This window comes from Aulonocara stuartgranti, assembly GCF_965226115.1.
Source record: "Aulonocara stuartgranti genome assembly, chromosome: 23".
Classification (NCBI taxonomy): Eukaryota; Metazoa; Chordata; class Actinopteri; order Cichliformes; family Cichlidae; genus Aulonocara; species Aulonocara stuartgranti.
The window spans coordinates 453,223-470,029 of NC_138958.1; the positions used below are offsets into that span (position 1 = coordinate 453,223).

The following is a 16,807-nucleotide window of genomic DNA, read 5'->3' on the forward strand; positions in this document are numbered from 1 at the left end:
TTCTGGGGCGCTCCGTCTCTGGGCTGGGGCCCGGGCCGGGCCTCGGGGGCTTGGGTCCTGGTTGGTGTGCTGCCGGGGTTGTGGGCGGGTGGGTGCATGGGGGCCCAGCCCTGGAGCAGGGTGCCGCCGGTGCATCGAGCCACCTGGGGGGCTCTTCAACTGGTGGGGGAGTTTGTCACATCTTGCAGGAGCTTTCCTCTCTTCAGGAACTCTCTCTGCAGGAGGGGGAGATACAGGAGAGGTGGAGGGAGATCTCAGCCTGGGTGTTTATTGTCTTATGTAGTCTGGAAGAAGAGTGGATGGTGGGGTGGGTGCAGTTTTCTCTGTGGTGGGGTTGGGTGGACTGTCCCGGGCTCTGTGGGGCCGGGAGGCGCTGCTGCACTGGGCCCCGGTCTGGATGGGCCTGGGCCCCCTTTCCCTGGCAGGTCGCGGAGTATGGGGGTGCCTACTGGGGTCAGCGGGGGAGCTGGCCCCAGGGAGGGGTCCCTTGCCCCTCCCTTCCTTCCCTCCCCATCTCCAGCTGCCTCCCTCTTCCCGCTCCACCACAACCACCCACACATGCAGGGCCTTGGAGTGGGGGTATGTCACCAGGGTGCAGAGGAGGCTACCCCCCCCCCCCCCCCCCCCCCCCGTCCCCTTCTGGCTGCCTCTGCCTCAATTTTATCCCACAACTTAGACATTCACATTACTCACACTCTCATTACACATACATATAGGATCTTGGGGGTGGGCACGATACACGGAAAAAAAACAAAAAAAACAAAAAACAAAAAAAAAACAGGAAATAAAATTGGACCCACCCATCATTAAACCTTCACTGTAATCAAATACAACAGAAAATGATGCATTTCCTTGTGAACCATGCAAAGAACATAAAGCTCTTAGGCTGTTGGCTATAAATTGCTAATGCTACCCAACACAAACTTTAATAAATTTAGGTCAGTTGTAATATCCAAAACTAACCACCTCGAATTATTCACTTATTATATCAATTAATACATTTATATTAATGTGATTGAAATTACAGAAATGTACAAACTGAATTCCTGTTATTACTGCAGCCCACCTGCAGTACGTTTGTGATCCACCAGGGGGCCCTGATAAGACACCATGCTTTTGTATACTGAAAATATGTAGCGTTTATATACTACAGTGTGTGTGTGTGTGTGTGTGTGTGTGTGTGTGTGTGTGTGTGTGTGTGTGTGTGTCAGTCACAGCACAGGAGCACCACAGGTGACCGTACTCTCGCCTTTTCTCTTCACCCTGTACACTCCTGGTTTCACTCACAGCGGTGTGATCTGTAAAAAAATTATTCTTGGACAATTCTGCAGCTGTGGGATTTGTCAGAGGTGGGAAGGAGTCAGTACAGGGATCACATGGATCACTTTGTTGAGTAGTGAGGTTACAATTCAATTCAATTCAATTTTATTTATATAGCGCCAAATCACAACAAAAGTCGCCTCAAGGCGCTTCATCGCTTGTAGCAATGGTGGCAGAGTGTGGGAAGACCAAGCCCAATTTCAACATGTTGGGAGAATTTGCTTTTGTGTGGCAGTGAACTACACTGAACAAAAATATAAACGCAACACTTTTGCTCCCATTTTTTAAAGATCTGAAACATTTTCTACATGCACAAAGGCAAGGCAAGTTTATTTGTATAGCACAATTCAACAACAAGGTGATTCAAAGTGCTTTACAGAGACATTAGAAACAAGAACAAATAAAAAGCATGATTTAAAATTGAAAGACCCATGACTCTCAAATATTGTTCACAAATCTGTCCAAATCTGTGTTAGTGAGCACTTCTCTTACCTGTTACAGTGTCTCTAATTTGCAGAACTGGTCCTATTCTTAGCACCTCTTGTTTTTTGTTTTTGGTGAATGTGAGTGAGATCTTATGGATCTCTGCCACCCCCTTGCTGTAAGAATGTGTTAAAGGAAATCTCAGTAATGACTAGTTTCAGAAACGTCTTTTTTAATTATGTACATTTTATTATATTTGACATAAAAAAACAAAAAACTAATATCTTTTGCATATATTTTTAAGCAAAAACAGAGAAAACATCCAGAAACATTACATTTGAGCAAGGGATACAAAACCTAATGCATGTGTATGCATCATTCTTACTTCTTATTCTTTCTTCATCTTATCGCTCCACTGCTCACAAATCATTTAAGATGAATTATTACAGCTTTAAGGATGTTGTGATAAGTTGTATGATTGCTTCTGGCCTATTTGCCATCCTGGTGATCTTTCGGATGATTAAACTCTGATCTCTAGCAGCACCTCAGAAAATTCAAAGTCCTCGGGTCTCTGCCTCTCGCAGAGGCCGTAGGATGACTTCCCTCTTGTAGGAGAAGCGGGTGAGTTTCACTTTGTGGTACAACCTCTCACTGCGCTGGAGTAGGTGATAAAGTGAAATGGTGAACTTAGCCAGAGCCAATGTGCAGATAATCTCTACCACCAGAATAACAATGTAAACCTTCAGATGAGTTTTGCACTGCTGAACTTTTGTGCTGTCTTGAGGAACAAAGTAAGCTTGCTGCTGCTCTGAGGTTGTCACGTTCAGACAGGAGAAGATCACTGGAGTGGGTGGAGGAGATGTAGTTGTTGTAGTAGTTGTGGTTGTACTTGTTGTTGGGGTGGTTGTGGGTGTAGATGTTGTTGTGGGTGCAGTCGTGGTCAGAGTAGTGGTGGTTGCAATTGTAGTCGGGGTGGTTGTGGTTGCAGTTGTGGTTGGGGTGGTTGTAGTTGTTGTGGTAGTCGTGGGTGCAGTTGTTACTGGGGTGGTTGTGGGTGTAGTTGTCGTAGTCAGGGATGTAGTGGTGGTTGTGGGTGTGGTTGTGGTTGGGGTGGTTGTAGGTGTAGTTGTGGTTGGGGTGGTCGTGGCTGTAGTTGTTGTCATGGGTGTAGTTGTGGTTGGGGTGGTTGTGGGTGTAGTTGTGGTTGGGGTGGTTGTGGGTGTAGTTGTGGTGGTCGTGGGTGTAGTTGTTGTCATGGGTGTAGTTGTGGTTGGGGTGGTCGTGGGTGTAGTTGTTGTCGTGGGTGTAGTTGTGGGTGTAGTTGTTGTGGTGGTCGTGGGTGGAAGTGTTGTTGTGGGTGTAGTTGTGGGTGTAGTTGTTGTGGTAGTCGTGGGTGGAAGTGTTGTCGTGGGTGTAGTTGTTGTCATGGGTGTAGTTGTGGTTGGGGTGGTTGTGGGTGTAGTTGTTGTCGTAGTTGTGGTTGGGGTGGTCGTGGGTGTAGTTGTGGGTGTAGTTGTTGTGGTAGTCGTGGGTGGAAGTGTTGTCGTGGGTGTAGTTGTGGGTGTAGTTGTTGTGGTAGTCGTGGGTGGAAGTGTTGTCGTGGGTGTAGTTGTTGTCGTGGGTGTAGTTGTGGTTGGGGTGGTCGTGGGTGTAGTTGTTGTCATGGGTGTAGTTGTGGTTGGGGTGGTCGTGGGTGTAGTTGTGGGTGTAGTTGTTGTGGTAGTCGTGGGTGGAAGTGCTGGGCAAATCAGCTGATCCTGTCTTAATGAGGGCATTTTCGTCCCTTTCAAATCTTCGGGACACTCACAGAGTGGAGGAGACGTGAGCTTTGCAGCATTTCCGGTCACCCAGCTGTGGAAGGCTTTCAGGTTACAGTCGCAGAGCCACGGGTTGTTACTGAGGTCAAGCTTCCCGAGCTTTCCTAATGGGTCAAAAATATCTCCAGGAAGCGTCTGGAGGTTGTTGTGAGCAAGCTTGAGAGTGGCTAGTGATTGTAGCTTTTCAAACAGATCTTCATCCAGTGACTCTATCATGTTGTTCTGTAGATTCAGTTCTGTGAGCTTTTCTGGGCCTTCAAAGTATTCAGGGGACAAGGTGACGAATTTATTCTTCGACAGGTCCAGCTTCCTGATTTTCTTCAGAGGGCCAAAAACTCCTTTAGGGAGACTGGAGAGATTGTTTTGCTGGAGGCTTAATTCGGTCAATTTGGGCATTTCTCCAAACAGCACTGGTGGCAAACTTTTCAGCCTGTTGTTCTTCAGGGTCAGTGTTTTAAGCTGAGGGAAGCCAACAAAATACCCCTCAGGAAAAGTAGTTAGAAGATTATTGTCCAGCAACAGTTTAGTCAGTTTGTTTTTATGAGGGAACAGATTGGGAGGCAATTCTTCTATCTGGTTTCCATGCAAGCTGATTTCCTTTAAGTTTGGTAAATTCTGAAACAAGTCTTCAGGAATGGTGGTCAGCTGATTCTCATAAAGTCGGAATGCCTCCAGCTTGTTTAGGTTGGAGAACCAGTGAGTTGACACAGCAGAGAGATTGTTTTTACCCAAATGGAGCATTAAAAGGTTGTCAAGACCGTCAAATGTCTCATCTTCAATCAACTTAATCTCATTCAAATTCAACAGGAGGTGTCTTAGTTTTTTAAGGCCTTCAAACAAACCTTTATCAAGTCTTTGAAGCTTGTTAGATTTGAGTATGAGTTCCTCCATGTTGCTGAGGTCGTTAAAGACTCCTACTGGGAGTGACGTTAATTTGCTGCCAGAGACCTCAATATTTTTCAGGTTTTTCAGTCCCTCGAACGCTCCCAGCTCGATGGATGATATGTTACTGTTTATGAACTCCACCTTTTCAAGCTGTGGGTTTTCAGCAAAGGCTCCTTTTGGTATTGTTGTAATATGGCTAACCAAAAAAAAGACTTCTGTCACTTTGGGTCTGAGAGAGCGTGGGATTTCTGTAGCTGAGCTAAAAACTGCCTGGTTCTCTTTGGGGCAGTCAGTCGCCTTTTCACATGGTTGGGTTTCAGCCAGTGAAAAGTCAGGCATGAAAAGTAGAAAGAAAACGATGATCTCGCCTCTGGACATTTTTATTCACTAGAAAAAGAAAAAAATATTTTTACCCTCATGCAAAATTTTCAAGAATTACATTTTGGTTTGTAATTTAGCATGATTTGTTTTTAATGCATCAAATTCAGACCTGCAATTTCTCTGGAAAATCTTTTTTTTTTAAACCTAGTCAAATATCAAAGAAAAGGGTACCTACCAGGTTATTTCTTTTGGAGGATGAAGCTCCAGCAAAAACGAGACACATGCGAGTTAGGTAATTATTACTGAGGCTCCAACAGGCTGTAAGTCTGTTGCATCTGAGGCGTGGCGCAGCACACTTCTGCAGCCCGAGATAAGAGCAAGGCATCAGTTTTTTAGTTACTGCACACGTCTACAGAGTGCATTCAAGATTGTGGAGTTTTTCTTTAACGTCATACATAGCTGTGTGATTAATGTTTAACACATGCTTAACACAATATTTCAGGCCAGTTAAAACGCACATGTGTTTGTTATTTTGGTTTTTTACTTCCTCACTGGAACAGCACGAAAAAATGCACAACATCATTTTTGATGAATTTGTTGCTTCCAGTTTGTAATCATAGGCAAGCTTCAGGTGGAACTTTTGGATTCCAGCTAAAGTATTTCAGACTTTATCGTGACTGTTTTCCATTAGATGGCAGTGTAATGGAAGGTACTGTGGATGTAGAATGGATTTTACCAAGAGGATAGTAGATGTAACTGGGTGTTTAACCCAGGGTATTGTGTTTTGGACTTCTTAGTTTAATTTGTTTTCCATCTCTTACATTACCTGGTTGGTTTTTATCGTCTGAGTCTCCCTCTGTTCTTTGCTGTGTCTTCCCTCATAGCAGCGTGTCTCCCTGACACGCTGTTTGTTTGCTGTTTGTTTGCTGTTTGCTGCTATAACTACACATGTTTCTTGTTCAGCTATTTATTTATGAGTGACTTATGTATGTATGTATGTATGTATATATATATATGTATATATTGTACTATTCTTAGTTAGTGTATTGTCTGTCTTGTCTTAATGTTGGCTTATAATGGAGCACTGTAACAAAAATTATTTCCCCCAGGGATCAATAAAGTATTCTGATTCTGATTCTGACATGTGTTGTCCTTATATACCTGTACTCTGATTTCCAGTTCTTGCCCTGGAGAAGTTTTTGCTCTTTTGTTATTTCTGTGGATAGTCAGCATTACAGTTAGATTTTAAGTTTACTTATTGTTTTCTAAGTCCTCTGTTTGGGTCCACATCCTGCCTCCCACACAGCCGGACCTTGACAATGGTACTCATGCTGACACTCTGTACTTGGCTATTATGTATGGATTTATGTGATTGAAGCGTGAGGCTTGCCTTGTTTCTTTTAATTTTACCATATTAAAATAAATGAATTAAAAAAAATTAGTGGGCGGCACGGTGGCACGGTGGTTAGCACTGTTGCCGCACAGCAAGAAGGTCCTGAGTTCAATTCCAGCATCAGGCCGGGGGTCTTTCTGTGTGGAGTTTGCATGTTCTCTCCGTGTTTGCGTGGGTTCCCTCCGGGTACTCCGGCTTCCTCCCACCGTCCAAAGACATGCAGCTTGTGGGGATAGGTTAATTGGATAATCCCAATTGCCACTAGGTGTGAATGTGAGAGTGAAAGTGAGTGTGAATGGTTGTCTGTCCCTGTGTGTTGGCCCTGCGACAGACTGGCGACCTGTCCAGGGTGTACCCCGCCTCTTGCCCTATGACAGCTGGGATAGGCTCCAGCGCCCCCCACGACCCTGAAAAAGGATAAGCGGAAGTGAATGGATGGATGGAAAAAAAATTAGTACTCCTGGGTTGTTGTTTTTGTTACGTTTTATTAAATGTACAACCCACTATGTCAGTGTCATGCTGAAAACTTTCACGTGTTTAAAATCATTTTCACAAGAATTCAAATATGAAACAATGTATATATTTATATAAATAATGTCAGACTTGTCAAACCTAGTATGAATGGTGAAGCTCAGTAAATAAGAGAGCGTGCACATGCTCTCACTAGAAGTGTTGCATTTATTCAGGCTATTGAAGCGTGATGTATAGTATAGTAGAAGAAGAAGAAAGTGTACTTTATTGGTCCCCGTGGGGAAAATCCCTCTCTGCATTTAACCCATTCACTCAGTGAAGCAGTGGGCAGCCACTGGGCACCCGGGGAGCAGTGTGTAGGGACGGTACCTTGCTCAGGGGTACCTCAGGGTAGCTGTTCAGGGGAATCGAACCCCCGACCTTCCGATCATGGGGCCACCACTCTACCTACTGAGCTATCCCTGCCCCTAGTGAACTCCATATTACATCTTTTGTATGTATATTGTAACGCTTTTGCAAAGAAGTTCAACTATTTGTTAATGTTGGGTTGTTAGCACAAAATCAGCCGTCAAGCTGCAACAATTGTTAATGAAAAACAGTCGTTGGGTGGTTAACTCAACAGGCGAAGCATGTTTCAGTTTACATTCACAAATATGTCCAGGTTGGCCAAAAGTTGTTAAGGCATTTGTTGTTACAGTTAGTATTTAAGATGGCATCTCTTTCCTCAAAGATGCACAGTCAGGAAGACACACTGAGGGGTAAATCTGATGAATAAAACTGAAAGGTAATGAACTCTCTGGTGCCTTTCAGGCTCAATTACCAACTCTCCAAAGTCGCCCTCTAAAAGTTCTTCGTGTGCTTTGTTTGAATTGCAGTCTACAGCACAGAGTTCGTACTCCTGCGGCCTATATTCCCCGTGCCACTCTTATTTCTCCTCCAGCAAATACAGCTGATAATTACAGTGCTGATGATGACAGTGCACACTACTGCGATGACAATTAGGGTGATTGAAATATCACGAGAAATGCTTCCAGTATTCCCTTGTCCACTCCTGGTTACCTTTTCATACTCTGAGGTGGGGGTCGTCTTGACAGCTGGTGAGGGAGTGCTTCTTTTGGCTGGAGGTGTATGTGGCCTCCTCCTCTTCTCTGTTGAGGTCAGCACGGGCTCCTGAGTAGAGCTGAGAGATACCAAGTTCTCATCTGCCAGCAAAGCAATCATCTCGCCATTCAGACTGGAAGGAGCGTCACAGACCACAAGGCTTTGGTTGGTCTTTGATGGGTGCTGCTTCAACCAGTCCCTAAGTGGCAGAATATCCTTGTCACACCTCCAGGGATTTTGCTGGAGGAGTACTTCCTCTGATGCAGTAAGGGCGTCTAAACTCTCCTGTGGTAGGTTAGGGAGGGAATTGTTTCGCAGGTCTATCTGTCCCAGGTGGGTCAGACCCTGGAGGAAACCACGTGGGAGGGATTTGATGAAGTTGTTTTCCAGAGAAATGTTGACCAGTCTTGGTAGCACCTGGAAAGTCCCAGCTTGCAGGGTCGTGATCAGATTGGTGTGCAGGGATACCTCTCCCAGCTGTTCCAATCCTCTAAATGCACTGGTGGATACATAACTAATCCGGTTACGACTGAGGACCAGGAGGCGTAACTGAGTCAGGTTCCTGAACGTGTCATTTTCCACACGACTCAGCTTGTTGTCATACAGCCACAGCTCCTTAAGGGCCGTGGGCCCAAACACCCTTGGCCCCAGAGTCTCCAGCTGGTTTTCATACAGGGAGATCTGGGAAAGATTTGGCACGTTTAGGAAGATCCCTTCTGGGAGAGATGTGATCTTGTTGTTGGAGAGAAACAGCTTCTGGAGTTTTGGAGTCTTGGAGAACAGGTCACGGTGGAGGTGAGTGATTTGGTTGTCTTGTAGTGACAGCTCTCCCAGGTTTACAAGGTCATCCAAAGTACCAACTTGAAGCTCCTGTAGCATGTTTCTATTAAGGCGTAAAGTTATGATCTGAGAAAGACCCTTAAAGGTTTCTCTAGATAGCTGGCTGACTTTGTTACCAGAAAGGGAAAGGTAGCTCAACTGTTTCAGTGGATGAAAAGTTTCCACAGGTACTGCAGTGAAAAGATTCCTACTAAGGTCAAGTCTTCTAAGCTCGGTCAACAGGGAAAACCACTGAGGCCGAAGTACTAAGAGGTTGTTGATGCTTAGTGTCAAAGCCTCAAGTTTCTGCAGATTTTTCAACAAGGCTTCTGGCAGATCCTGCAGTTGGGTACCAGTTAATGTTAAGGACCCGATATGTGGTGTTGAATTAAACGTGCCAGGGCGCACTTCCCTCAAAAGAGATTCTTTAATTAGCAACAAATCCAACGAATTCGTCATGTGTTCTGGCTCCAGAGAGTTAAAACTGCATTTTGAAAAATAGAGTTTGGTGGCAGATGACGGCAGCGGCATGGGGAAGTTTGACAGGCCAACGCATTGGACTGTGCTTCCTCTACATTGGCATCCATCCGGACACGCCCAGACAACACTGAGGGCCATGAGAAGTAGGAGTACAGGAAGTGTCGTTGGCAGCTCCATTATTGCCCTAAAATAGAAGAAACATATGTTGATTGGTTACATGCCAAAGTCACTAAACAAATCAGTGTGAGCCATGTTTGTTGCCATATTTAAGAAAAAGAAGTCTGGATACATTAAGATTGTGTACAACCTGTGGGGATTTTGCTTTATGTGGAAGGCCAGCAAGCGCTCATTAAACAAACGCTGTTATTTTTGCTTACGAAAGTAACTGAACTGCTCCACTTTGGATATTCATGAGGGAAAATGGACATTGTTGCATTTCTGGTGTGTTAACGCCACTGGACCTACTCTGAAATTTGATTTATTATTGCAAAACCTTTTTGCTTACAGGGCAGTAAAGAAAAGGATTTATTTATCTCCTCTCCATGTCAGATTGGGATTCTCTGCTCCCAGAACCATCACAATGATAGGAAAGTTCTACTGAATGCAGCTCTAATTAGTAACAGTGTCTTCATGGTGTAGCCTCTGAGTTTGTGTTTCGTCCAGGAAGCCGACATTTGCATAAATTAATCCAATGTTGCCCGTAGCTAGGAGCACTGCCCACCAACAGAACTGACTGCTAAATGCTTGGCAGGCCTCTGGCAGCAAAACCGTGTATGCAGCATTTGTGTTAAGCAGTAATTTTGAACCACTCATGCCTGAATAATTTGTTTTGCAAAATTTTTTGAAAGTGAACACTGAATATTTGTTAGCAAATGAAATTCAGTGTTTTGTCTGCTTCTCAGCATGCCAGACTGCCTGCACAAGTTTGGAAGCTGAGCCGTTCTCACTGTTTGTAGAGGCACAGACGGCTCCTGGAACAAAACCTTGCCAGCATCATGACCTGCTTCTCCACACAAATTCACCAAATTCACAGTCCTGCAACTGAGGGCTGGCAAGCCTGAGTTGCTTCTCAGTAGATGAGATGTATTAGTTTGCAACAAGAGTGTCTTTCAGGAAGGAACTTTGTAAAGACAAAATAAAATATCCTTCAAACGAACTCAAAGGCATCAGATTTCTTAACTTCCTTCTTTTCTTTTTTTTTCATCAAAAGCAGGAGGTCATAAAATCCATGCTGGTCCGTCCCAGCTGCTCACATTTTAACACATTTTTTCTGTTTTCATTAAAAGGTTGGAGAGGTGGTACTAGATTCCTGCTGTGAGGGTGAAGTCATTGTTTCCACTGCTATTACAATTTTATAACGTTTACATGATTTCTAGCCATACTAACATAATACCTCATTTAATTCCTCATAATTCTTATTTCTTTTAACTTTCCTATAAGAGACACCGAACAGTTTCATGATTATTTCCTTTTTCTTTCCTGCTGTGAATGTGGCCGGTCAGAGTTCAGACTTTAGTCATAGACGGGTTTCTAATTACCGAACTACTGAAAAATAAAATTTAGGTATCCGTGGAATACCCTTCCTTTTGTTATATGGGATTATTTTCGCCGTATTAAAAAGCGGAGGAGCCAGCAGGAGGGAGAAGAAAAGGTAAATTAACACCTAAACTATGTGTCATCTCTGGCAGACTTTATCCTCTCAGTCCAACCCAAACCCACTGTCATTTCGTCACTGGGACAGCCTGAAATGATCTGTGTTGTAATATAATGGTTAAACCATTTCCAGTTCACCAGTAATTCCTTAGATGTTTTTCTCCCTTCGATAATTAAAGGCTCAGAACATTATGTTCTGTGAAAAGAGCGTAGGAGCAGAGCTGCAGAAGGCCATGCATGTTTTATTTAGCATGTTTTGATGAACACCGTAGCTGACATGACATAAAAAATACACTTTGTCATGTAATTCAAAACGTAACTCTTATAATAATGACATATTAAAAAGCTAATTGTTTTACACATGAAAACACATGACTATACAACGTATTATAAATTTAATATTTAAAAAATAACAAGAAGAAAAACTAACATTATATCTTATTCCACATTACTGTCACCGACTTCTTTATCTTGTTTGTTTCCTGTTACATTTACCTCAGAAATATACTGGACACATCTTAAGTCTTAAGTAAATAAAAGTTTTAAAAAAAGAAAAAGTCAAATAAAGGAACAAAGTAGGCCAGCGTGCTGTTTTGCTGAGCTTACCTCTCGTGCTGCGATCCCTGAACAGAGACAGTGAGTCGGTGTGGAGTTCTTTTATGTGCGTCCTCCCTTCCTCCTCAGTTTTACTAATCCTCTGAAAGTTTCCAGCACTGCCTGAACTTTCACACCATCACATTTTCCTGCTCTTCGTCATCAGTCAAATTTTATAAGTCAGCTTTTTTTCTCTCTGTCTCACACAAGAAATGTGTAGATCCTGTTTCTGAGCTTCCTGGCCGTCCCCCGGCCCCCTCGGTGTCTCACACACACTCACCCTTTTTTTCTAAATGTGGTGGAGGGGGATCAGACCAGCAGAAGCCCCACCCTCTGGTACCAGCCTGGGACTGAACTGATTTTGTGTTTATGTGGGTATTTGGTCTCTGTTTCATCTTAGCAAAGACACTTTTTTTAATGCCTCAAGCTTCTTTATTTAATGGACAAGGAAAGATGTATATGTGTGCTAGAGGTTACAGGAAGGGTGACAAGTGACTCTGGACAGAACAATGGAGATTGTTTTGTGTTTTTAGTTTGTGGCAATGTTGTTTGTGTGTCTGCTTGGGTGTGCAAAGTATGGTCTGCACATATCTTTGGAGTAACATTCATGGTATGCTTGTAAATGGATGGGTTTGGTTTCCCAAATCCACTTTTAGGGACAGACTGTAACACAATCCACCCACAAACACACTGAATGAGCGTTCACTCTCTCTGCTGTAACAAAAATGATACATTTTCTATTCATTTTCTTATTATTTTCATATCATAATGAAAGTCTTGTGCGGGTAAGTTCAGGAACAACTTTTAGCATTTAGTACATCTGGATAGAATTAAGCAACGAAGCTTTCCTTGCCTCTACAGCTTTTGCTCGTGTTGTGTGCATATTTCTCATGTGAGCCAAACACGCTATTACAAAACAGAGTGGAACGGTTTCTTTGATATCACAAACAGTAAAGGGAATTATTATGTGATTAAGCTTTAGTGCTAAATTTGTCTTGTTTTCTGGTTTTTAGGTGAAAAAGATGGCTCTGATCTGCCAGTGATATGCAGCTTTTAGCTTTTAAACTCTATCACACAGGAAACTACTGGAAACAGATAATGAGGGTGGAGCTCATCTAAAGGCAGATGTTGCTGCAGTGCACAAAACTGTCCTAAACACTTTTATTGCAATATTGAAACATAAATAATTGTGTTTTATAACTGATTTGATTTACATGCCTCCAACATGAGAGCTATTGTATGTTTTTAGTTTTGCATATTTTACTATAAAGCAAATCTATCCCACATTCTGTGTACAATAGCTTCTAAATTAGTATCCCAAAAGACTGCATGACAAGATAGCATTTTCTGTTCTTCTGTTCAAGGTGCTTTCTATTGTAAGGTAAAGACCCTGCAATAATAGAAAAATCCCATCAAATAGATGCAACTCTGCGAGAAAGTACTTGCAAAGAAAAAGAGGAAGATTGACAGGAAGAAACCTCTGGGACAGACAGGCTTAAACCCAGAGTTTAATAACCAATAACTAATGATTAAATGCAAAATGGTCTGAGTTTATTATCCTGTTAATTCTACAGTTTTCAGTAAAAGAGTTCAGGATAAAAAGAATTTCCTGCTGGAAACGCATGGCATATGTTTATTATTGACATTTGATTAGTACTAGTATTAGTATTAGGTGCTCTTCACAGGTATGGGCGTGGCTGCCTAGTAGCCAGTGGCATGTCTGATTCCACTTACACTCACCTCGTTTCTCCTCTCTATTCCTCACTGGATTGTTGAACTAAAATTGTCATGTTGTAGTGAGACTGGACTCTCCTGATAGGTGAAGCATGTTTTCTTGTTCCTGAGTAAGATTACCCACTCACCGTGTTTTTGCACCTGCCTGTCTTACCTGTGGACAAAGCTGCCTGATCCACTCGCGTCCACAAAGAAACACTTATCTGGATTCAAGCCTGTGAAAGCTGGGGACACGTACCTGCACACCAGTTTGTGGAGAAACAGTAAATTCCTTCCCCCATGAGAGCCTGTGAGAACAAACAGGAAAACCAGCGCGCTCAGCTTCAATCCAGACAAACCAGCTTAATGGTGCTGAACCATAGAAATGTCAACTTATGAGTGAGGACCGGTATACAATATTTAATGTTACGGAGCAGTTAGAAAAGCTTCAGCACTTGCCTTTCCTCAGCATTCAATTCAATTCAAGTTATTTATACAGCCTCAAATCGCCTCAAGGTGCTTTATTTTGTAAGGAAATCCTACAATAATACATACAGAGAAAAACCCAACAATCATACGACTGCCTATGAGCAAGCACTGTGGTGACAGTGGGAAGGAAAAACTCCCTTTTAACAGGAAGAAACCTCCGGCAGGGGTGGAGCCATCTGCTGTGACTGGTTGGGGTGAGAGCATTTAAAGAAATGCTTTAAATGCACTATTACAAACTTACACATGTAACTGTGAGTGCTGAAGTTCTCAGTCATAAAATCAACTGACCAGAACATGCAATCTGTGACAACTGAAAACACTTAGCTGTGAGTTACAGAGCCATGTGAAGATACCAAGCTTTGAAATCCTTTCACAGATTTACAGACTGATCAAATGTTCACCTTATTATTTCAGTGAACTTCAGTGAACACATAATATATAAAAAAGAAGCCGGATTGAGCAGGGTTACAGTTATAGCTGCTCTTCTTTGTGATGTAACGAGTGCATGTTCTTTACGGAGGATTTAGAAAGGAATATTAGGATATGTACATTCAGTATGACTCAACTTACAGCCTGTTTTTTTCAAATTTTATTTGTCACGTACACAGTCATACACAGTACGATATGTAGTGAAATGCTTGGACAACTGCTCGTGACCTAAAGAAAACAAAAAAGGAAAAGGCTATGAATAAGAAAGGAAATAAATATGAAAAATTAAAAAGGGTAAATTTAACTAGGAAGGAATAAAATATAAATTAAGGTTAAAAATGAAATAACTGTACAACACAAATTAGAATGAAGGGTAAATTTAACTGGGAAGAATAAGATAAAATATATAAATTAAAGTTGAAAATAAAATAACTGTACAACAAAATACACAATATAGAACTATATAAGAATGTATGAAGAAATCTAAATATAAATAAATATATACACAATAACAGCAGCTGTACAAGTATTAACCGGAAATGAAGAATATAGTGACCAGTGTTGTGCAAAACCAATGTCCAGAAAGTCCAGTGTGTGTGTAAGAACCATATGTGTGGGTCAGTACTGTGTGGTGGTGTGATTGAGAGACCGTATCGCCTGCGGGAAGAAGCTCCTCCTCAGTCTCTCTGTGTTGGTCTTCAGGGAGCGGAATCGCTTTCCTGACCTCAGCAGACAGAACAGTCTGTTGTTGGGATGGCTGAGGTCCTTCACCATCTTCCTGGCCTTGGTCCAGCACCGTCTGCTGTAGACTGAGTGCAGGTCAGGGAGCTCGGAGCGGATGGTGCGCTCAGCTGACCGCACAACCCTCTGTAGAGCTCGTCTGTCCTGCATGGTGCTGTTCCCGAACCAGGTTAAGATGTTTCCCGCCAGGATGCTCTCTATGGTGCAGGAGTAAAAGTTCCTGAGCACCTTGGAGGGCAGTTGGAAGTCTCTCAAGCGTCTGAGGTGGTAGAGACGCTGTCGGGCCTTTTTCACCACGGTGTTGATGTGACAGGACCATGACAGGTCCTGCGTGATGTGAACTCCGAGGTATTTGAAGCTGTCCACTCTCTCCACTGGGCACTCGTTGATGACGGGGGTCTGGTAGTTCCTCTCCTGCTTAGTGCTGAAGTCCACTATCAGCTCCTTTGTCTTACTGACGTTTAGAAGGAGGTTGTTCCTCTGGCACCAGTTCTCCAGATTCCTATTTTTTAAATAAACAGCTTATTATTGGGCTTAAGATAAGATAAGATAAGATAAGATAAGATAAGATAAGATAAGATAAGATAAGATAGAACTTTATTAATCCCTCGGGTGGGTTCCTCTGGGAAATTCGACTTCCAAAAAAAGCACAGCAACGACCAAAGTTACAGTTACAGAACTGTTATATATACACACACACACACACACACACACACACACACACACACACACACACACACACATATATAAATACAGAGACAAATATAAATAAAATATACAAAGGGGATAAATAGAATAAATAGGAATAAAAAATAAAAATACAAGTGAATTGCACATTTCAAGTATTGAGTCTATTGCACTGTTGACTATTTACAAAAAGTATTGCACAAGGTATTGTACAGTGAGGTGCAGAGGCACTACAGCTTAGTTGTTCCCCCCTCCTTTGTCCTCCTGTTTCCCCTCCCTCTCCCCTCCAGAGAGGAGTTAAACAGTCTGATGGCGTGTGGGACAAAGGAGTTTTTAAGTCTGTTAGTTCTTGTCTTGGGGAGAAGCAACCTGTCACTGAACAGACTCTTCTGGTTGTTTATGGCCGTGTGCAGAGGATGTCTGGCATTGTCCATAATGTCCATCAGCTTAATCAAGAGCATTAAAATTCCACCCTGCAGCCAAGACTCTGGGAATTCCACATTTGCTCATGTTTTGGGAAATCCCTCCCAGCTGGCATTACGGTCAAAGTTAGAAGGTTAACATAGACAAATGAAAGATTCCTCCCAGAGCTATGAATCAACAGGTTTTTGTTTCTCTTCCTAAAGTCTTGTTTTCCACATGGTCCAATATTTCTTGTGCCCCTGCAGTTTTCCTCTCCCCACGCTGACCCTGTGTATGTGCCCACTGTTGTGTGAGCTCAGCCTGCTGGAAAGTCCTAATCACCTGTTGTCATAGCAATGAACTTGGGCACTGCTCACCAATTCATCCTCTTTTGTTTGCTGCTTGGTTTAGCGTCCAATCACCTCTCGTGGAATTTGTGGCATCTGCCGTCATTTTTAGGGTTTAAAAGACTTGAAAAATTATTGTGACTCAGGCAAATATGGCCCCTTGTTTAGTCTCTACAGAACAATGTGTAATGTCCAACTGTGAGGACAAGCTGCTCACAAATGAAACTTTAAATGTACGAACTTCACCTTTAGTTATTTCCTTTCTCATGAAAAACATTTGTGTCAAAACTTCGGTAGAATTAAAGAGCGGCTTTGTAATGAAACATGTTGCACAGTTATTAAAAAGGGAACTGGGCTGGATGTACGTTCACATTTTTGAGGTTATGACAGAGGCTTGTGAAATTACAGGGGCGTCATTTCATAAATGGATTCGTCATCTCAAAAGCTAAACATACTGACCTCGTGACATCATGGATAGATGTGTTTCCTGTTTTGAACGTTGTTACAAAGATTAGGGCATAATCTTCCTGTGAAGATGTGTAATTCCTTCTGGGAAAGCACATTTCTGTAACATTCCTGAAAAGGAAGTCAAATCCAGATAAGGAATAATGGTTGTTTACAGCAGCTGTTCGAATAACAGGTGCTGTGGGATTAAACAAGATACTCCAAAATCTTGACCACGATCTGCTCAATCGGTCAAATATTTAGCAGTTTGATCACAG

General features: G+C 42.7%; 1 protein-coding gene across 1 annotated transcript; it reads right to left on the reverse strand.

Moving 5' to 3' along the window:
* Positions 1-6,717: 6,717 nt before the first annotated feature.
* Positions 6,718-11,571, reverse strand: lrrc15 (leucine rich repeat containing 15). Its single transcript, XM_082524850.1, has 2 exons — positions 11,290-11,571; positions 6,718-9,214 (listed from the first exon to the last, which is right to left on the reverse strand). Exon 2 carries the CDS (start codon positions 9,205-9,207, stop codon positions 7,507-7,509), a length of 1,701 nt encoding a protein of 566 aa, XP_082380976.1. The 5' UTR covers positions 9,208-9,214; positions 11,290-11,571; the 3' UTR covers positions 6,718-7,506.
* Positions 11,572-16,807: the final 5,236 nt, after the last annotated feature.

Bases quoted from the DNA above. Each gene is read 5' to 3' on its own strand.
- lrrc15 (XM_082524850.1), bottom strand. From the start codon at position 9,207: ATGGAGCTGCCAACGACACTTCCTGTACTCCTACTTCTCATGGCCCTC.